At 44.5% G+C, this 22,604-nt stretch overlaps 1 protein-coding gene across 1 annotated transcript; it reads right to left on the bottom strand.

Moving 5' to 3' along the window:
• Window positions 1-9,098: 9,098 nt before the first annotated feature.
• Window positions 9,099-10,046, bottom strand: LOC120398411 (olfactory receptor 52E4-like). The gene has a single exon (XM_039525831.1). The coding sequence runs from the start codon at window positions 10,044-10,046 to the stop codon at window positions 9,099-9,101; it is 948 nt and encodes a 315-aa protein (XP_039381765.1).
• Window positions 10,047-22,604: the final 12,558 nt, after the last annotated feature.

The raw sequence follows: 22,604 nt of genomic DNA, 5'->3' as shown, positions 1-22,604 counted from the left end.
CCAACCCCCTGCTCAAAGCAGGACCAAACCCAACCAAATCATCCCAGCCAGGGCTTTGTCAAGCCTGACCTTAAAAACCTCTAAGGAAGGAGATTCCACTACCTCCCTAGGTAACCCATTCCAGTTCTTCACCACCCTACTAGTGAAAAAGTTTTTCCTAATGTACAACCTAAACCTCCCCCTCTGCAACTTGAGACCATTACTCCTTGTTCTGTCATCTTCTACCACTTAGAACAGTCTAGATCCATCCTCTTTGGAACCCCCTTTCAGGTAGTTGAAAGCAGCTATCAAATCCCCCCTCATTCTTCTCTTCTGCAGACTAAACAATCCCAGTTGCCTCAGCCTATCCTCATAAGTCATGTGCTCCAGCCCCCTAATCATTTTTGTTGCCCTCCGCTGGACTCTCTCCAATTTATCCACATCCTTCTTGTAGTGTGGGGCCCAAAACTGGACACAGTACTCCAAATGAGGCCTCACCAGTGCTGAATAGAGGGGAATGATCACATCCCTCGATCTGCTGGAAATGCCCCTACTTATACAACCCAAAATGTCATTAGCCTTCTTGGCAACAAGGGCACACTGTTGACTCATATTCAGCTTTTCGTCCACCGTAACCCCTAGGTCCTTTTCTGCAGAACTGCTGCCCAGCCATTCTGTCCCTAGTCTGTAGCAGTCCATGGGATTCTTCCATCCTAAGTGCAGGACTCTGCACTTGTCCTTGTTGAACCTCATCATATTTCTTTTGGCCCAATCCTCTAATTTGTCTAGGTCCCTCTGTATCCTAGCCCTACCCTCCAGCGTATCAACCACTCCTCCCAGTTTAGTGTCATCTGCAAACTTGCTAAGGGTGCAGTCCACACCATCCTCCAGATCGTTAATGAAGATATTGAATAAAACCGGCCCCAGCACCGACCCTTGGTGCACTCCACTTGATACTGGCTGCCAACTAGACATGGAACCATTGATCACTACCCGTTGAGCCCGACCATCTAGCCAGTTTTCTATCCACCTTACCATCCATTCATCCAGCCCAGACTTCTTTAACTTACTGGCAAGAATACTGTGGGAGACTGTATCAAAAGCTTTGCTAAAGTCCAGAAATAGCACATCCACTGCTTTCTCCTCATCCACAGAGCCAGTTATCTCATCATAGAAGGCAATTAGGTTAGTCAGGCATGACTTGCCCTTGGTGAATCCATGCTGACTGTTCCTGATCACTTTCCCCTCCTTTAAGTGGTTCAGGATTGATTCCTTGAGGACCTGTTCCATGATTTTTCCAGGGACTGAGGTGAGACTGACTGGCCTGTAGTTCCCTGGATCATCCTTCTTCCCTTTTTTAAAGATGGGCACTACATTAGCTTTTTTCCAGTCGTCCGGGACCTCCCCCGATCGCCATGATTTTTCAAAGATAATGGCCAATGGCTCTGCAATCTCATCGGCCTTTAGCACCCTCGGATGCAGCGCATCCGGCCCCATGGACCTGTGCTCGTCCAGCTTTCTTAAATAGTCCCGAACTACTTCTTTCTCCACAGAGAGCTGGTCACCTCCTCCCCATACCGTGCTGCAGAGTGCAGCTGTCTGGGAGCTGACCTTGTCTGTGAAGACAGAGGCAAAAAAAACATTGAGTAAACTAGCTTTCTCCACATCCTCCGTCACTAGGTTGCCTACCTCATTCAGCAAGGGGCCCACACTTTCCTTGACTTTCTTCTTGTTGCTAACATACCTGAAGAAACCCTTCTTGTTACTCCTAACATCTCCGGCTAGCTGCAACTCCAAGTGTGATTTGGCCTTCCTGATTTCACACCTGCATGCCTGAGCAATACTTTTATACTCCTCCCTGGTTATTTGTCCAATCTTCCACTTCTTGTAAGCTGTTTTTTTGTGTTTAAGACGAGCAAGGGTTTCACTGTTAAGCCAAGCTGGTCGCCTGCCATATTTTCTTTTCTTCCTACACATCGGGATGGTTTGTTCCTGCAACCTCAATAAGGTTTCTTTAAAATACAGCCAGCTTTCCTCGACTCCTTTTTTTTATTTTTTTTTACAGCTGCACTAGTAGCAGTAGGCTCAGCTGTAGGACACACGCTGGGTCATGCCATGATAGGAGGATTTGGTGGAGAAAGCAGCTCTGAAGCTGCAAGGCCTGACATTACTTACCAGGAGCCTCAAGCAGCCCAGCCTGCATACCAGCAGCAGTCCCAGTACCCTGCCTACCAGTATGAAATGAAGCAGTTTTTGTAGTGTGCACAGAACCAGAGTGGCCTCAAACTGTGTGAGGGCTTCAGCCAAGTGTTGAAGCAATGCAGGTTTGCTAATGGTTTATCCTAATCAAATTCTACAGAATGAAGAAGCTGAAAATGAGCATTCAAATATCTAAAATTGAAAGATGCTCCAGTAGTAAACTTCTAAAGTCTAAAGTGATCTGTGACATTTTGTTAGTTCATATATTCACAACTGAATGCCCAAAACTTAAAGGGTCCTTTCGATTTTTCTGCCACATTGATAGACATGCTGGATTGTAACAGGATAGTTCTAAATGAGAGATCAGGGGAGGGAGTTGTATAAGATTCTGAAGATGGGCAAAATGTTTCAAGGGACCTAATCAAAACTAGTTTTCTGCTGATTACATTGTTGCTGTTGTGTAAATGTGAGACTAAGACTAAATAAATGTATCTCAATGTCCTAGGCTGGAGAGCTGGGGGGAACTGGCTTGAGCCTCTCTATTCTAGTTTCATGGCTGGCTAGTGAAATCATTCATGTAACTGTAGCTGGGTGTGTCCTTGGCTGTGCATAGCTGTGTAAGTGCAAGACCTGAGAGGATTGCAGCTTGTCACAGCCTCACAGTATGAGAGAGGGCCCAGATTGGTTTGCTAGAGGGCTCAGTGGTCCCCATTTCCAGGTTGCACCCCAGGGAATTCCTTCCCCCCACTCCGCCCAAGTGAACAGGCCCTGTAAGACTGGGAGTCCATTTTCCTGTTGTCATGTGGTCACTTTCTGACAGAGAGACCCTGGTTATGGAAGGGAAGTCAGGACACTTGGGTTCTGTCAGTCAGTGTCTGTGTGACCTTGGAAAAGTCATGTCTCCCCGTGCCTCTGTTTACAGATCGGTGAAATGGGGATGGTTCATAGTGACTTTTCTTTGCTAGGTGTTTTGAAGATACATCAATGAAAGCTGCTACACAGTATAATGATAGTTACTGATGAGAAGTACTGATCTCTGATCCCTTAGCGACAGCCCCATGTGTTTGCTCTAAGTGCTTGTGTCTCCTCTTAGTCAACTTACTTCGGATCTCTCTCTCTACTATCTACCCATCTATCCTGAGAATTAGGCATTATCCCTAATTTTCTTTCTCATCAACTATAATTTTTAAGTACAGACACACAAACGTACAGAGCAGCCAATTCCTCTATGACTCAGTGCAAAACCCACGAGTTTTCACCTCCCTTTGGGAAGGTTCCTTAATTGCTGTTAATGCTAAAGCTGGATAATTAGCATGGAAGTGGAGGGTTGCTTGTCTACAGCCTGTTTACACTCAGATCCTCCCTTCTCCTCTAGAGGCTGAGCGAACCCCACTGGGATTACACGGAGCTATATTATAAACTGTGCACACCGTTTGTTGGCTCTCGGCATGGGATGCTGCTCCAAATGCTGGGTTCAGAGAGGTGTGGGTCATGTATACCTGAGGGGGATTCCTAAGGAGGACACTTCCGTCTCAGAATTCACAGGTACCCATCTCTTGCTGAGAAGCTCACCTGATCGGCAAACCCTGTGAAACGTGGTTGTGGAGGGACAGAGAGTAAGTCTGTGGTCCTTTCCGCTCTGCACAACCATGACACATCCCAGGGCCCTTGCCATAAGTGATGAGATTGCTAAAGAATCACTGGCCAAAATGTCACTGAATACTGGGCACCCCTGCTCATCCTGCCTGATAGCCTCCAGCCCGAAGGTGGTGCATTTCAGTGGCACAGTGAATCCTTCAGGATGAAAGGTGTTAGTAGATGTGGAGTACAAGGCCAAATTCTGAGACAATGGCCCGTGCTTTCCTCAGGCCCCACATTTCTCCTAGCTTCATTCGAGAGGTCTGCTGAACTGTTATGCCTGAACGTTTTTTTTTGAAGTAGATATGCAACATGTGATATTTCAGAACAAACTCCAAAAATTTGGCAAATTTATAAGTATCTGGAAATGAGTTCTTCTAATGGAAGGTGTCAGACAGCCTTAACTACAGGTGATGCCACCAGCACTACATACAATGATCAATCAATTTATGAATCCCATTCTTCTATGCTCTTCACTCCAATAATGTTGGTAAGAAGGAGTTCTAAAGGCCAAATAGGAATTAGGGTAGCAATTACCTTTTCTCAGTGTTATATGCTCAGACTTTCAATTTAACTAAATGTTTCCTTGTTCATGTTATGAGAAACATTAAATACAAATGCCCGATCTACTTTCTTTATCAATAGATCCATAGGGTTTAAGGTCAGAAGGGACCATTTGATCATCCAGTCTAACCTGCTGTAAAACACAGGCCCATTAAATTTCACTCAGTTACATCTGAATTGAGCCAAAAGACTTGTGCGTGACTAAGGTCATGTCTACACTAGGATTTTATATCATAGAATGATAGAGCCATAGAATTATAACAGAATGCAAAGGACAGCTAGTCTATCCCCTGACAAGATGCAGGATTTGTTTTGTATTAGTCATCTAAGACTGATGGCCATTCACACGACTTTGGAAAGCCTCCGCAGAAGGAGCTTCCATGACTTCCCTGGGAGTGTGTTTCATTGGCCTCCTGTAGTTAAAGTTTGAAGATTTTCCTGGAATTTAATTTAAATCTGCTAGGCTGGAATATTAACCCATTGCCTCTTGTCCTGCCCCTCTTTGTTAAAACAGAATAACCTTCCTCCACCTTTTTATGGCAGCCTTTCAAGTCTTTGAAGACCACTATCATGTCCCCAAGTAATCTCCTCTTTTCCAAGCAAACATCCTAGTTTCTTAGGTTTGCTCATACACTTTGCATTCCATCCCTTGCATAACATTTGTTACTTGTCTATGGATTCTTTCCAGATTCTCTACATCCTTTCTATACCTCGGTGAGCAAAATTTGACAGATTTCTCCAACTGAGACCTAGCCCACACGGAGTAGAGGAATACTATCATGTACCATGACTTGCATGTTATACTTCTGCCAATATAACAAAACATAGTATTTGCCATTTTTGAAACATTTTTCCTAATGTCAAACCTAAACCTCCCTTGCTGCAATTTAAGTCCATTGCTTCTTGTCTTCTCTTCAGAGGCTAAGGAGAACACTTTTTCTCCCTCCTTGTAACAACCTTTTAGATATTTGAAAACGGTTATCCTTTCCCCCCTCAGTCTTCTCTTATTCAGACTAAACAAACCTAGATCTTCCAGTCTTCCCTCATAGGTTGTGTTTTCAAGACCCTTAGTCATGCTTTTCTCCAGTTTTTACAGATCAGTTTGAATGTTTATCTGATTCTCTAAAGACTTGCAACCCCTCCCAACTTAGTATCATCTACAAAATTAACAAGTTTACACTCTATGCCATGATCTAAATCATTGATGAAGACATTGAAAAGAACCGGACCCAGAACTGATCCTGCGGAACCCCACTTGTTAGACCCTTCCAGCATCACTGTGAACCACTGATAACTACTCTCTGGGAGCGTTTTTTCAACCAGTTATGCACACAACTTACAGTAGCTCCATCTAGGCTGTATTTCCCCAATTTGTTAATGAGAAGATCATGCGAGACTGTATCAAAAGCTGTACTAATGTCTATATATAACACAGCTACTGCTTCCCTACATCCAGAGGGCTTGTTACCCTGTCAAAGAAAGCTATCAGGTTGATTTGACATGATTTGTTCTTGATGAATCCATGCTGACTGTCACTTATCACTTTATTATCTTTTAGACGTTTGCAAAATGATTCCATAATCATTTGCTGCATTATCTTGCCTGGTACAGAAGTGAAGCTGAACTGGTCTGTAATAGCCTGGGTTTCCCTTATTTCCCTTTTTATAGATAGGCACTATATGTGCTCTTTCCCAGTTGTCTGGAATCTCCCCTGTCTCCCATCACTTTTCAAATATAGTAACTAATGGCTCAGATCCCTCCTCACTCAGTGCCTTCAGAGTACTATAGGATGCATTTCATGAGGCCCTGGTGACTTGAAGACATCTAACTTGTCCAAGTGACTTTTAACTTGTTCTTTCCCTATTTTAGTAGATGAATCTACCCCATTTTCACTGGCATTCTCTATTTCAGGTATACAAACACCACCAACCATCTTGGTGAAAAGTGAAATAAACAATGGTTAATCACCCTCACTGCTAAATATTTAACCCTAATTTCAAGCTGGAATTTAGGGCTGCATGCGTTCATAGATGCAGAATAGGGCATTGACGTGCTCTCTCAAAGCGCGGTAGTCGGCCTCAAAGGTCTTATGTAGAAGCTGGGTAATCTGTGTGCGGCGATTCCTTGGCAGAGCTACTCTGCTCCTTATCCCAGTCAGGCTAACATGTCTGTGCCACTGTGCCGTGAGGGGCGGGGGGCCATTGCTGCACACAGGCAAGCTGCATATGGGCCAGGGTGGAAGCCGCATTGTAGTAGAAGACCCTCCCTTGCTTCCCTGGTCACCCTCAGCAGCGAGATATCTTCCAGGATGAAGTGCTGTGGAAAATGTGGGGAGAGTGTTCAGTATAGGGGCCCCCTGATGCTGTTGGCTCTCCCCAAGGCACAGAACCTCAGAGAACAGTACGGCCCTGAAACAATCAGTCCCCCTTGCCCCTGTGCTTACTCACCATGTTGGGGCTCCCGTGGGTTATGTGCGCTCGCTTTGGGATGTGCAATTTCTGTTACTGTGCACACTGTGCTTGTCTTGAAGTACGGCCGAATCATTGCTCAGTCTGGTGTGGACAATTCTGCCTCTATTAAGTTTTACAGAAGCAAACTTGAAATCCCAGCCATCCTTGTTATCAATGGCCAAAAAACTCCAATGAATCAGGAAGCGTCCGCGAAGAAGCAAAGAGGACATGCTGCATGAAGCCATGAAGCAATCCCTTACTGAAAATCAAAAAGTGCAGGGGTTCGGGCTGTCGGCAGCGCGGTGACCCAGGGGAACCCCTGGGCTGCCTGCCAGCGGCTCAGACTCCCTCTCCCTCCCAGCGCAGTGGCCGCTCCATCCCATGTGATTCTTCTCATTGCCACTGGTGGCACCAGCAGCTGGGCAGAGCTCCACAACTCAGCTTAGCGCACGTGGCCCGAGTCCGGTGACGGACGCGACAGCAGGACTTCTGGAGCAGAGATGAGCTGGGATGGGGAGGTGCTGCATGGCTTCCCGGGGGGGAGAGCTGCTTCGGGGGGGGGCGCCACAGGGCAGGGAGGAGCGTCTGCAGTGGGGGGCGCCTCAGGGCGGACCTGCCGCAGGGCTGGGGGGGGGCAAGGTGAAAGTTTCGCTTAAGGCACGAAACTTCCTTGCACCGGGCCTGGAGGCTAGAATTCTTCAGCTTGGAGAAGAGGAGACTAAGGGGGGATATGATAGAGGTATATAAAATCATGAGTGGTGTGGAGACAGTGAATAAGGAAAAGTTATTTACTTATTCCCATATTATAAGAACTAGGGGCCACCAAATGAAATTAATGAGCAGCAGGTTTAAAACAAATAAAAGGAAGTTCTTCTTCACACAGCGCACAGTCAACTTGTGGAACTCCTTACCTGAGGAGGTTGTGAAGGCTAGGACTATAACAGCATTTAAAAGAGAACTGGATAAATTCATGGCGGTTAAGTCCATTAATGGTTATTAGCCAGGATGGGTAAGAACGGTGTCCCTAGCCTCCGTTTGTCAGAGGCTGGAGATGATGGCAGGAGACAGATCACTTGATCATTACTGTTACCTCTTTTCCCCTAAAAACCAACCCAGCGTCAAACTGATATTAGCTTTATTACAATGTCGCTGTTAGATCAGACAGAAAAGAGATGCAGCTTATTCATACACAGACACATTCGCTGCATTCATACTCTCATGCACCCACACACTTACACAGGCAGAGAGTTACCGGAGACAGCATGGAGGCCGAGAAGACGAAACGTGGTAGATCTGGTGGGTCTGACTGCGGTTACGAATCCAGGCTGCTGAGCTGGTCAAGGAGCAGCAGCTGCTTGTGTCCATTGCTGCTTCCTTTTGCTGGAACTGGGCAGCTCTTGTCATGTACACTGAGTTTCCCTTCTGTGTCTGTCACCGAGAAGCATTCCCAGATGAGTTCCTTTCATGCATACCAGGTTCTTCTTCTCTTTACAGCACTTTGTGATTTCCTTCTCAGGGCAGATTATATCAGACACACCTGGCTCCTGTCTCTGGGCTCCTTTCTCCTTGCAGTTCCTCTCCTCCCAGATGGGATATTACACAGCTTGTAAGTTCATACAAGTGGTAACTTGAAAAGGTTACAGAGCTTGCAAAGGTTACAAAACTTAAAAGGCTATGTTAACAATCACTGAAGTTACAAAGTCTGAAAAAAGTTGCAGAACTTAATGATACAAGTTACAGATCTTACAACAGCATTTGAGCGGAGGCTTTACATAACAATTACCGGTTAGGTTCACTCGCTCTGGGGCACCTGGCATTGGCTAGTGTCAGTAGACAGGATACTGGGCTAGATGGACCTTTGGTCTGACCAGTATGTCCGTTCTTATGACTTGCCATAAGATATGAGAACATATTGGTTTTAGAGATGAATGGATCAAAGCTGACAAGGGGAGGGGAAGAGAGGAACCAGACATGGGGCAGGGCCTTGGGAAGAAGCCACGCAGCAGTGTTCATGATTGACATAAGATCTGAGGCAAAATTGTAATTTCAGGGATCCAGCTACCAGCAATTAGAAAGGTGGCCACGCAGTGTAGTGTGCATAGATTGATTCCCCAGTTCATCACATTGACACAGCACAGTAAGGACAGGGAAGGGTTTAATGTCTCTCTGTCTGTCCAGGAAGTGATTCGGGGAAGAGGCCCCAGCATCACGGACCAGCCAGCTCTGCACAGAGCTCAATCTGAGAGTTAGACCACAAGGAGGAAACATTTAGGTGTCCTTATGAGTAAAGAGCTCGAGCAGCCTGCCCCGGAACTGTTTGGTCCTCACACCGTAGATGATGGGGTGCAGCACAGGGGGCACCATGTGGTACACACCGCTAATGAGAACGAGGAAATGCAGTGGCACATTGTGGCCAAACCGGAACATGAGAGAGGAGAATACATCTGGGACGTACAAAGCTGAGATGGCACAAAGATGAGAGATGCAGGTCCCAAAAGTTTTGAGCCGGGCATCCTTTGTGGGGAGGCGGAAGATGGCCCGGAGGATCTGAATATAGGAAATGGCGATAAAAAACCCATCCATTCCGATCACAAAGAGAAGATCAAACAGGCCATAGTAACTACTGATACGGATGTCAGTGCAGGCCAGGTTCACTACAGCTATATGCTGACAATAAAAGTGTGGGATGATGTTGGTTCTGCAGTATGGCCACCGCCTCACCAGGAAGGGATAGGGTAATGCGAGTATGCCACTGCGCAGCACCACGGCCAGGCCTATCTTGGCCACAACAGAGTTTGTCAGGGTTGAGGAATGTCTCAGAGGATCGCAGATGGCCACGTAGCGATCAAAAGCCATGGCCACGAGGATTCCAGACTCCATCCCTGAGAGGGAGTGAACAAAATACATCTGGGTGAGGCAGGCAGTGAAACTGATCTCCCTGGAATTGAACCAGAAGATGCTCAGCATTTTTGGTATGGTGGATGCGGACATGACAAGGTCGGTGATGGCCAGCATGCACAAGAAATAGAACATGGGCTCATGGAGGCTCTGCTCCGTCTTCACGATGAACAGGATGGTGAAGTTCCCCAACACAGCTATGGCATACATAGCACAGAAGGGAATGGAGATCCAGATATGGGCTGCCTCCAGGCCAGGAATGCCACGTAGGATGAAGGTGGAGGGATTGGTGAAGTCGGTTCTGTTATAATCTGACATGGCTTAGGGGAGAAAATGTCTAACTCTGAGGCATAAGGTTGTCTCCTGCATTTACTGTACGTTCCCCTGACTTTCTGTGTGTTCCCAGTGGATGGTCACAGTAGAAATGCCTGCATGGAGAGACAACATTAATTTGAGACACTGCATGCAGTAGTGGAGGCTGTTCTCATGAGAGAAGCAGATTGATCGCTCTTCACACACTGAAAAATTACATTTTCGTTATTCAGAGAGAATAACTGTGAACAATGACCCTACTAAATACAATTCCATATTTGTATTGTGCTCCCTGCATTAATAATTCCTACACTTTGTAGTGGGGGAACCTTAAGAGGCACCAGCAGGAAACACAAGTGTGGATACTGGTTATCCATCATTGTTCCTTAATGCAATGAGAGCCAGGATAGGGAGTCCATACTGAAGGGAGTTCCCCATTCATCCAGCTACTTGAAATCAGAGATGGGGGGAGGGAAACAACCTTTTAGGAAGACATGTGCTGGGAGAAACATCCCAACTAGACCATTCTTGGGCCCCATTGATAGCAGCTCAAGAGAAACACCTGCGCATTCCCAGCACTGGAAAAAACAAAACAATGTTCAGTTCTCCAGGATATTGGATGAAGCATAAGATGTTCGGGAATGTGTTCAGTTTTGGTCACCCAGTCTCTATTAAGGATAGAAAAGTCTGGGACACTTTAGTTTATACAAGGGACAAAGAAGAGAGCATATGATATAGGAGAGGAAAATAAAAAGGAAACCGATTTACATTCAAATGACCAGTTCCCAACCAGTACTATCGATAGACACTTAGTGCTCCAAGAGGACTAATTCCCTAAAGATGAGGAAAATTGTCAGCAAAACTTATTGGGAGGAAAAATATAGACAGAAAAATATGAATGAATATTGATAATTCTTTGATAACATTTTATTAGATATCAGAAAGCTCACAATTCCAGAGCCAACAAAATGAACAACTTTGGGTAAAAACTTAGTTTAGTGGTAAAGTGAAGGCAACAATTAGAGGGAGGGAAGCAATATGTAAGAAAGAGGAAAAAGGGAAAATAGCTGGCCAGCAATAGAAATCAGAAGTCAAGAAAAGTTATAAGGAACGTTAAGACATCAGGGAAAACTCCATGTTTGCAGGGCTATGGATCACAAAAAAGAGTTTGTTTAGTATATTGAGAACAAGAGAAATCCTCGAAAGGATTTATGTCAATTCCTGTGTTAAATGTAATATATTAAAATATAAAAGGATAGGTTTTATATATATATATATATATATATATATATATATATATATATATATATATATATATATATATATATATATATATATAAAGATTGACAAGGTTAAGAAACAATGGAAAAATGGGTATGAGATTAGTTTAAAAAGTCTAGAAATGTAAGTAATGCCAATCACCAACAGGGTTTATGCAGAACAGATATTGTTAAATAAACCTGTTTTCATCCTTTTATGAGACTACACATTGGTTGTGGTGGATCAAGCGAACAACGATGATGCGACAAATCCTAATTTCTCAGAGGCCTTTGATTTAGCAGTGGAAAATACTGAGTTGGTGAGTTGGAGCAGTGAAAGGATTTTACCTCTGCACATGGGATTGGGGAAACAAACTGCATCCAGTTCTGGGGTCCACATTTGAAAAAAGATTTTGAAAACTTGGAGACGGTGCAGAAAAGAGCCACAAAAATGATTGGAGGATAGAGAAAATGATAGATTGTTAAACTTGAAGGTATAGATCTCTTAACTTATCAAAAAGATGATCAAGTGGAGACTTTCATGGGGAGAAAATCATGGGTAATAACAGGCTCTGTAATATACCATAGAAAGGCTGATTGAGACCAAAGCGCTGGAAGCTGAAGCCGGGTAAATTCCAGCTTGAAATTAGGGCCAAATATTTAGCAGTGATGGTGATTAACCATTGGGACACACTGAGAAGGGAAGTGTTGGATTCTCCAATTCCCCAAGTTGGCAGATCCAGACTGGATGTTGTTTTCTGGAATTAAGATTGCTTGAAGGGTTGTTTACACTTAAAATGCTACAGCGTTACTGCCATAGCGCTTCAATATAGACACTACTTACACAGATGGAAGTGTTCTCCCTCAGCACAGGTACTCCCCGAGAGGTGGTAGCTAGGTCGATGGAAGAATTCATCTCATGCTGTCTACACCAGCGCACAGATTATCCAACACGTTCTTGGAATGTATTGGAGAGACTTTTTTGTTCCAGAAGCTGGAGAAACCTACTTGGAGAGAGGCTTTTCTAGACTTGATTTTGACATATAAGGAGGAACTGGTTGGGAATTTGAAAGTGGAAGGCAACTTGGGGGAAAGTGATCATGAAAGGAGAAGACTGAGGGGGAAATGATAACAGTTTTCAAATACATAAAAAGTTTTTACAAAGAGGGAGAAAAAATGTTCACCTTAACCTCTGAGAGAAGACAAGAAACAGTGGACTTAAATTGCAGCAAGGGAGGTTTAGGTTGGACATTAGGAAAAATGTTCCAAAAATGCAAATGCAATGTTCGGTTATATTAGCAGAAGTTGGAGTGGGTTAGGTCTCAGTTGGAGTTATGTGTCTAATTAACAGAAAGGATGTAGAGAACCTGGAAAGTATCCATAGGCAAATAATGTTACACAAGGGATGGAATGCAAGCAGTATGAGCAAGCCAAGGGAACCAGTATGTTTATTTGGAAAAGAGGAGATTAATGAGGGATGACATCATAGTGGTCTTCAAATACTTGAAATGCTGCCATAAAAAGGTGGAGGAAAGTTTTTCTGTCTTACCACAGACGGGCAGGACAAGAGGCAATGGGTTCAAATTCCAGCACAGCAGATTTAAATTAAATTCCAGGAAAATCTTCCTAACTTTAAGTACAGGAGGCCAATGGAACAGACTCCCAGGGAAGTCATGGAAGTTCCCTCTGTGGAGGTTTTCAAAAGACGTGCGAATAGCCACCAGTCTTAGATGACTAGGACAAAACAAACCTGCATCTTGTCAGGGGATAGATTAGCTGTCCTTTGTGTTCTCTTATAACTCTATGGCTATATCACTCTATGATGTAAAATCCTAGTGTAGACCCAGTCTTAGTCACAAACACGTCTTTCGGCTTAATACGGAGGTAACAGAGTGATATTTAATGGGCCCATGTTTTACAGGAGGTCAGACTGGATGATCAAGTGGTCCCTTCTGACCTTAAACCCTATGGATCTATTGATAAAGAAAGTAGGTCAGGCATTTATATTTAATGTGTCTCATAACATGAACAAGGGAACATTTAGTTAAATTGAAAGTCTGAACATATAGCATTGAGAAAAGGTAATTGCTACCATAATTCCTATTTGGCCTTTAGAACTCCTTGCTACAAACATTATTGGAGTGAAGAGCATAGAAAACTGGGATTCACAAATGTATTGGCCATTATAGGTGATGCTGGTGGCATAACCAGGGGGTGACAGTGTCTGTGCATTAGCACACAGCTGGCTCTGACATCTGCACTCCGTTCTTGCTCCAAGGGGAATTTTGCCTCACTGGGGCCTGAGTAAAGCATGGGCCGTAGACTCAGAATTTTGCCTTGTACTGCACATCTACTAACATCTTTCATCCTAAAGGATTCACTGTGCCACTGAAATGCACCAGGTTCAGGCTGGAGTCTAGAAGGTGGGATGAGCAGGGATGTACAGAAAAGAGAGATATTTTGGCCAGTGATTCTTTAGCAAACTCATTACTTATGGCAAGGGCCCTGGCATGTGTCATGGTTGTGCAGAGTGGATAAGACCACAGACATCGTCTTTATCCCACCACACCCATGTTTCAGAGGGTTTGCAGATCAGGTGAGCTTCTCAGCAAGAGATGGGTACCTGTGAATTCTGAGACGGAAGTGTCCTCCTTAGGAATCTCCCTCAGGTTATCAAGACCCACAACTCTCTCAAGCCAGCATCTGCAGCAGCATCCCACGCCGAGAGCCGACAAACGGTGTGCACAGTTTCTCATATAGCTCTGTGTAATCCCTGTGGGGTTCGCTCAGCCTCTAGAGGAGAAGGGAGGATCTGAGTGTAAACAGGCTGTAGACAAGCAACTCTCCGCTTCCATGCTAATTATCCAGCTTTAGGAGTAAACAGCAATTAAAGAACCTTCCCAAAGGGGGATGAGAACCCGTGGGTTCTGCAATGAGTCATAGAGGAGTTGGCTGCTCTGTACGTTTGTGTGTCTGTATTTAAAACTTAGAGTTGATGAGAAAGAAAATTAGGGATAATGCCTAATTCTCAGGATAGGTGGGTAGATAGTAGACATGGAGAACCGGAGTAAGTGGACTAAGAGGAGACACGAGCACTTAGAGCAAACACATGGGGCTGTCACTAAGGGATCGGAGATAAGTATTTCTCATCAGTAACTATCATTATACTGTGAGGCAGCTTTCATTGATGTCTCTTCAAAACACCTAGCAAAGGAATGTCACTATGAACCATCCCCATTTCACCAATCTGTAAACTGAGGAACGGGGAGACATGACTTTTCCAAGGTCACACAGACACTGACTGACAGAACCCAAGTGTCCTGACTTCCCTTCCATACCCACGGTCTCTCTGTCAGTAAGTGACCACATGACAACAAGGAAGTGGACTCCCAGTTTTGCAGGGCCTGTTCACTGTGGGGGAGGAAGGAATTCCCTGGGGACCGCCAAGCCCACTGACATGCCAATCTGGGCCCCCTCTCACACTGCAAGGCTGTGACAAGCTGCAATCCTCTCAGGTTTTGCACTTACACAGCTGTACACAGACAGGGACACACCCAGCTGCAGGTACATGAATGACTTCACTAGCCATCCAAGAAAAAACAATAGAGAGTCTCCAAACAATTCCCCTCAGCTCTCCAGCCTAGGACCCAAGAGCTGAACTATCTTGCCCTGGGCAAAAGACTGAGCGGTATCAGTTTATTTCCCAGCCTGCCCCTCCCTCAGTGTGGAGAAGACAATACTTCTGCCTGAGCAGATTTATAATAGTAATTGGAGATATACCAATCTCCAAGAACTGGAAGAGACCTTGAAAGGTATTGAGTCCAGCCCCCTACCTTCACTAGCACGACCAATTTTTGGCCTAGATCCCTAAGTGGACCTCTCAAGGATTGAACTTACAACCCTGGGTTTAGCAGGCCACTGCTCAGACCACTTAGCTATCCCTTCCCCTTTTATGTTTTAAACAGCATCCTCTAGCAAGTAAAAAACTATAAACCAGATTTATTCATTACAGAAAGATCAATTGTTTAAGTGATTATAAGTAATAGTGTAAAGAACAAAGTTGAAATCTGGGAAATAAACAACATCACAATATAAGTTCTATACACTAAACAGGCTTTGAATCAAACGGTGTGTCACCCTGATGGTACAAACAATCCACCAATCTCCCATGCACAGGCCAGAAATCCCGTCAGCCTGGGACCACAGCCCCAGTTCAGTCCCAGGTTCTAATGTCTTCCGCATTGAGTTGTTTGGGGAGTGAGGCCAAGTGATCATGATGCTTCCACATTTTATAGCTTCTGCCATGTGGAAGGAGCTTCATTTTCCCAAGCAAAAGCCCCCAGCACAGTCAGTGGAAAACTAAAAACACAAGATGGAGTCCAGAGTCACAGAAGCTGGTCACATGCCCTTCCATGCTTTCAGAATGTTAGGTACAAAAATGACAGATGTATACAAATATATCACATATTGTATATACTTTATAAAAATCACACAATAATCATATCACCAAGGTAAATATGGGGGTGCCAGGGTGTTGCTTTGGGGCACAGCATGTCACACTTCTCCTCTTAGTTCACTGCAGGACTGTCAGTCACTGGCTGATGCAGAAGCAGTGTGCTCAAGGCTCTCTTTACTTTTTGATCATACAAATCCCAAGTGTTACAAACATTGTCGTGTTATCCACAGGTGTTCTTCCAAACTTGTATGTACCTGTCAACACTTTGTAGATGAGCCTAGTGATATCAGAAGTTGTCTAGGGTACTTTCTGTGTAGCGTTGTCAACCATTGTGTTTTTCCAAAAAGTTGTAACTCAGTACATGGATTCATCAATGCCATGAGGTGTTGTGCCTCAGTTTCCCCCTCCAGACAGCAGACCAGGTATATTTCATTTCCCTCCTGTGACAAGCTTTGAGCCTGTGAACAGGTGTTCTCTGGGAAGCAATAGTCATGTACGGCGTCTTGTTGATTACTCCTAGTATGTCCAAAAGCTTTCCCCCAAAATCATGCCTGTTCCACCTTTTCATAGGTTTACAATCAGTACAAAAAAAATTTGTCATAAGATTTACCATTAGCAACTAACTTTCCATCATGATATTTACCAATAACATCAAATCTTTTATTACGGCTAGGCGTTCCCAGGTATATTTATTACACCACAGTGTGGTTTGTTGAAATTACATTTTGGCTTTCGACTAGTTCCTGAACCTTAACATCTGGTTAGTTACTGGCTTTCCTTACCCCTCAGTGTCCCCTTCAGTGGGGATCTCAGTTCAAGGTCTTCACTGAGAATTTGGTATTCAAGGGTCTGATCATTTAAGGATGTAAGAGCACTTTGCATGTTGTCCAGCCCTCACTGAACCTACCTTCCAACCCAGGGTTATGCCCATGGAAAAAGTCCACCCCCCGTTGGGGTTTCCTTGTGATCCCCACTCCAAACACTTTAACTAGAGGGTTGTGATGGTGATCTGTTTTCTCTGGGCAAAGTGTTGTGCCTTCTCCCAGCAGCTCTTTCATGGCCTCTTTCTGTGTCTTCCCAGCCCAGAGAATTTCCTCCTCCCCTCTGTCAGGAGGGTCAATAGCATTTTCACAGACCACAATTTATTCAGTCAGATCTACATCCTCTCTTAAAGCTGGGGGGAGAGGTAGATATTCTGGAAGGGTAGAGATAGAGTCCAGAGTGACCTAGACTAACTGGAAGATTGGGCCAGAAGAAATCTGATGAGGTTCAACAAGGATAAGTGCAAAATCCTGAAATTAGAATAGAAGACTCCCATGCACTGCTCAAGTGGCTAAGCAGTATTTCTGCAGAAAAGGGTCTGGGGATTACATTTTATGAGAAGCTGGATATGAGTCAACAGTGTGTCCTTGTTACTGAGAAGGCTACTGGCATATTGGGCTGCATTAGTTGGAGCACTGCCAGCAGATCAAGGGGAGTGATTATTCCCCTCTAAATATAGAATATCAGGGTTGGAAGGTGTGACGTTATTGATATAATCTGGTACCATATAGAACATGGTTGCAACCAAGGTCCTGTAGTGGCACCACATCTTATGGAAAAGGGGGTCATATAAGGTGTCTAAGACCAGGTTATGGGTTCCTGGTTATGAACTAAAGTAATGGTCAAGACTTTGCTAACATAAAGCAAAGTTAAGCTGTGAGCCGGAGGCAGGCCCTGCTCACAGAAGCTGGCAAGGAAAGGGCTGATACGTACCTAAAAGGTACTGAACATTTACATACTTGCACATTCCACACAGATAATAAAGAATAGGCTGGCCCATCCCAATGATAGGGGAAAAAGGGGAAAATGATGGATAGAGTTGTTTTGATTGAACTAACATGTACAAGGTAGAAGGTGGCACCTAAATACATAGAAAGGTTGACCCTCGCTGCGTAGAGGGGTGGCCCCTCAATACGTCAGGTGTGATGTGTAACTTGTTTGTATCTGTGTATAAGAATGCATCCCTGGGGCGGTGTCTTTGTCCGGCCGAGGGGGCAGTGGAAAGTCCCGCCACTGACTGAGCCGGGTCCATTGCCAAGAGGCACTTTCTCATAGTATGCCCTGAGTTAGGCTAAGAAACCTACAGGGAACTGCCATTGTATCCGAGGTTACAATAAACCTAGTCGACGTGACTTTGCATCTTACTGGACTTTGTGGTTATTGGCGGTTCTCGTCGGGTCTGCTGTGTCAGCTATCTGCGCAGAGCTGTGGCAGCACACAGAGGGAACACACACACGCAGCCGAGTGATATCAACAAGGAGAAAGCAGAGCACCACACCGGTATCACTCTTACAACATATGTATGTATCATTTTGTAGTTGAAGTTATGAGTATTGGCTCTATACTGTCTGTATTTCAAATTTGTGCTGTGCTTCTGGGAGACATCCCAGACAAGTTGGTGTTAGCTCTGCCTAGCCTGCCTGATGGCCCATTAAGGACCATCAGCTATGCAATTGACCCATTGAGAGGAGGCAGATATGCCTTGTAACTCAGCAAAGTATGCAGGGACTTGCCCATGTGACTCCAGACTCCATTTGCTGTAATTTTCCACAGTAAGAACAAAGAGGTTCTTACACCTGGGAAATACTATAAAAGTCTGATGCCTCATCTCCATCTTGTCTTCAATCCTGCTTCTTACCTCTGGAGGGCCTTTGCTACAAACTGAAGCTCTGAACAAAGGACTGAATGACCCATCCCAGCAGGGGATGTTCCAGAGACTTGATTTAAACCTGCAGTTTACTCCATCACTGTCAGAAGCCTGAAACTAAGAACTTTGCCATTCCTGTATGTAATTGATTCCATTTAACCAATTCTAACTCTCATCTATATCTTTTTCCTTTTATAAATAAACGTTTCGATTTTAGATTCTAAAGGATTGGCAACAGCATGATTTGTGGGTAAGATCTGATTTGTATATTGACCTGGGTCTGGGGCATGGTTCCTTGGGATTGAGAGAACCTTTTTCTTTTACTGGGGTGTTGGTTTTCATAACCATTCATCCCCAGGACGAGTGGCACTGGTAGTGATACTGGGAAACTGGAGTGTCTAAGGGAATTGCTTGTGTGACTTGTGGTTAGCCAGTGGAGTGAGACCAAAGTCCTCTTGGTCTGGCTGGTTTGGTTTGCCTTAGAGGTGGAAAAACCCCAGCCTTGGGCTGTAACTGCACTGTTTAAGCAATTGGTCCTAAATTGTCACTCTCTGTGGGGTCCCGCCAGAACCGCATCATCACAGTGGCATAGTCGTGCTTGTATCCACAGAACCAGGTCAATTAAGCTTTGGGACAGAACCCCCTGCTAGCCAAATTTGAAATTTGGGATTGAGAGTTTGGTTGGTTAAAGATCAGTGACCATGAGCCATAAAGCATCAGCAGAAGCAATGAAACTGCAAGCCCTGATGGACAGCCTGCAGTTTGAACATGAGCAAAAACTGGCAAAAATTTGAATGAAAGAGAAGCGAGCCTTGGCCCAGCTGGAGAAAGAGGCTGCTGAGATAAAAAAAGAAGCTGCTAAGAGAGAAGAAAAAGCTCGTAAGGTACATCTGGAGCTGCTGGCTGCTGAGGAGAAAACTCCACAGATGCAACAGGAGATGGCTAGACTCTAGCTCCAAGTCAAAGAAGCAAGGGAAGAACAGCAGAAATTATATCCTCTTGAAAGTGCAGTTTGTAACAATGTTGATATGTTGTATAACTCTGAGCAGTTGTCTGGGAGTAACCAAATGTACCCCAACACGGCTACCTTTTATGTCAATGCTGTTACTGTGAGTTCAGTAGAGGGTGGCCCCATAAATTGTGCCAGTGCTCTGTATGCGAGTGGTAACAGAAGATTCATAGAGAGTGTAAAAGTCAATGGTAAAAGCTGTTTAGGGCAAATTATGGCTTCTAACATCACTCTTGTTAAAACAGATCTTGTCAGAGAGGAAGATTATTTACCAAATCAGAGTGTGAATGTTGTAGTTCTCTATGAGTTTACTGTCCATGTGCCTTTAGCCAGAATCCACCTCGAATTGAATGGTGCTAAGCATGAAGTTATAGCTGGGGTAAGGAAGTTATTGCCAAATGATCTTTTGATTGGGGAAAATGTTAAAGCCTTGTTCAGTCCAGGTAGCCAGTCACAGGACAGTAATGATCTTAAACCTGTGTCTATTGTGGACAATGATTTGCCTGGGGAGGGTTGCTCCAAAGGTTTGTCTGCACAAGAAAGCAGTGTGGCTGTGAATGGAGTTTCTGAATGTCTGTCTGATGTCTCAGGAGTGAATCTGGAATTAGATCAAGCACAGAAAGATCTTATTGGTCAGGAAAATGTTTCTCAGGAGCAGATTAAAGTAGATGGTCAGGTGGAAGCCCTAACTGAGGAAGGAGAGGGTAGATTTGTGATGGGTGATGACTTGGTGGCTAGTACAGCTTGTAAAAGTGAACCTGAAATGGGTAACTGTGATTTGCTGGAAGTAGCTCAGTGTAGTGAAAAAAGCAGCAGCTTATCTGTGGGGAGTGGCCATGTGCCTGGTGAGAAAAGTTTGGAGGAACCTAGGGAGCCTGGTGAACTGGTGGCTGTGTCTAGTCAGCAGTGTGGGAAGACAAGGACAGTGGAAGATGAGTGTCACTATTCCTTACCTGTTTCCTGTGTGGAGAAATGTGACAGTGAAGGGAATGTGCCTATGTCTGTAGGGAGTATTGACTTGCCTATGGAGGAAGCTACCTCGGTCTCCAAGCAGTTGTCTGTGAACAGTCCTGGTGCTGGAACAAGGGAAATGAAATCCCAAGCTGTGTGTCTGGTGAAAGAGAAGGTGTCTCTGGCTCTTCTGTGTCTGTGGAGCAGACAGAACGTGCCTTTCAGCCTGTGATGGCTGAGAATAGTGCAATTGTCTCAGAGTTGTTGTGGATACAGCTAAAGCCCAGAAAGGAAATGGTCCTAAGTTTGTGTCTGCTGGGGAGAATGGCCCTGTGACTAGGGTGCATCCAATTAGTGTCGTAGCAAAATCCCAAAGACCAGACAATTCTGTTGCTTGCAGTTTGCCAGTTGCTGATGTGTGGTTGGAAAAGGGTGTAGCAACTCTGTCTGATCAGGGTGATACCCTAGCCAGGGCACAAGGAGAGCATGAAGGTGATTTAATTGTGTTACCTACTGACCGCTTTACAACTTGTAGCAAGAAGGAAAAGATTTCTGAACTTGTTCATGGCCAGGGAAAGGAGAATGCTTCTAACCTGTTATCTAGAAAGTCTATGAGTTTGCCTGAAAGGGGACTGTGTAGAGATCTGCCTGATGGGACAGAGGTGGTTCTGAATGTAAGTGAAACCCAGAAAGAGCCTGTGGTGGCTCAGGAAAATGTTCCTTTAGAGCAAGCCCTAGGTGAAAAGGGTAAGGGCAGAATTTCTGAGAGGGGTGAACTGCTGCTTTGAAAAGCTCATAGGGAAAGGAATCCTCATGATAATCTGTGCAAGCAGTTTACTGCAACTGAAGGGTGTGAAAGTGATTTAATCAACAAAGTTTCAGCTCCTAACAGCCAGAAATTTTATGTTGTAAACGGATCCACTGACTTTCCTTTTGAAAGATCCAGTGTGGGTAGCTTAGAGAAGGTCTCAGATGGAGTAGAAGCTGTTAAGAAAGTTGAGCAGCCCTATACCCAAGTGGCTGTGTGTGGCCAGCTTGTTAGGAAGACAATGGTGTTGGAACAGGACTGTCTCCATGCTGATTCTGGGAGTGAGCAGTCTGTGCTTCAGGGGCTGAAGACAGATTCTATTGCTGGTGTTTCAGAGCAGAACAGTTTTATGGCTAAATGCTTGAGGATGCAGGGGAGAGCAAGCAGACTCTCACCCTCAGACTATTTGGATTTGTGTGGTATCTCTGTAAGACAGTGTCCAGCCTTGGAATTGGTAGCTACTAAGAAGTTAAAAACTAGTGTTTGTGTTGATGCAAATTACCTGGCTGGCAGGGAGAAGAAAGATTTGCTAATGGCTGTTAGCACAGAGAGCCCACCCCATCAGCCCGTGAAATCTGTTAAGCAAGAGAAATCAGGGTTTAATCCTGCCGGACAAGGAGGAAAGAGAAAACGGAATTTTGCAAAGGGAAGCCACAGGGTAACCCTAAAATGCCCAAACCCCAATGGTATGGAGCCAAAGGTGTGGCATGACAAACATGATTGTAAATGGACACTTGCAATAAATTTATTGTTATTGCTAATGCTTGTTATATCCTTGGGGCAGCCGGTGTAGGAAGCAATCACTTGAGGCCAGAGAGCAGGCAGCTAACCAAAACCTCCATTTTATTTACAGATATTCAGAGATCTCACTCAGTTGCCATAGTAACAAAACCCATGACAACCAAATACATAACAATGCTGATTTTTGTAACTAATGTGTTGCTATTGCCAAGAACTGTAAAAATGTACAATGTGCCTAATCTTTTGGAAAATCCCTTGAACATGTTGAAAGGAATACATGAAAACACACTTTATGTTAAAGGGCCTTGGTATACTGATGTTTCACAGTTAATGCCTGTAAATAGTATTGGAACTTTTCACAGGGGAAAATACATTCCAGACCTGATGTGCTGTATGAAAGGGGAAACTGAGGCACACTACCATATTGTTTTCATGGCTAAATGCCAAGATTCCTGTACTATGAACAACATCAATATCTACATTGGTTTAATATTAATTGGGTTCCAAACATTGGCCAGAGCTGGTATGGATAAAGTAGCTGTTTTCTTTAGCTCTTGGCAAGATCACATGAAACATACAGGAACCCTGCTGCAAAAGCTAACCAAGTTATACCTTGAGTTTGTAAAGAAATTCAATCATGTTATTGAACAT

Source organism: Mauremys reevesii, linkage group 1 (assembly GCF_016161935.1).
Source record: "Mauremys reevesii isolate NIE-2019 linkage group 1, ASM1616193v1, whole genome shotgun sequence".
Taxonomy (NCBI): Eukaryota; Metazoa; Chordata; order Testudines; family Geoemydidae; genus Mauremys; species Mauremys reevesii.
Note: the sequence above shows the minus strand (reverse complement) of the source record. Positions and strands in the feature narration are given on the sequence as shown.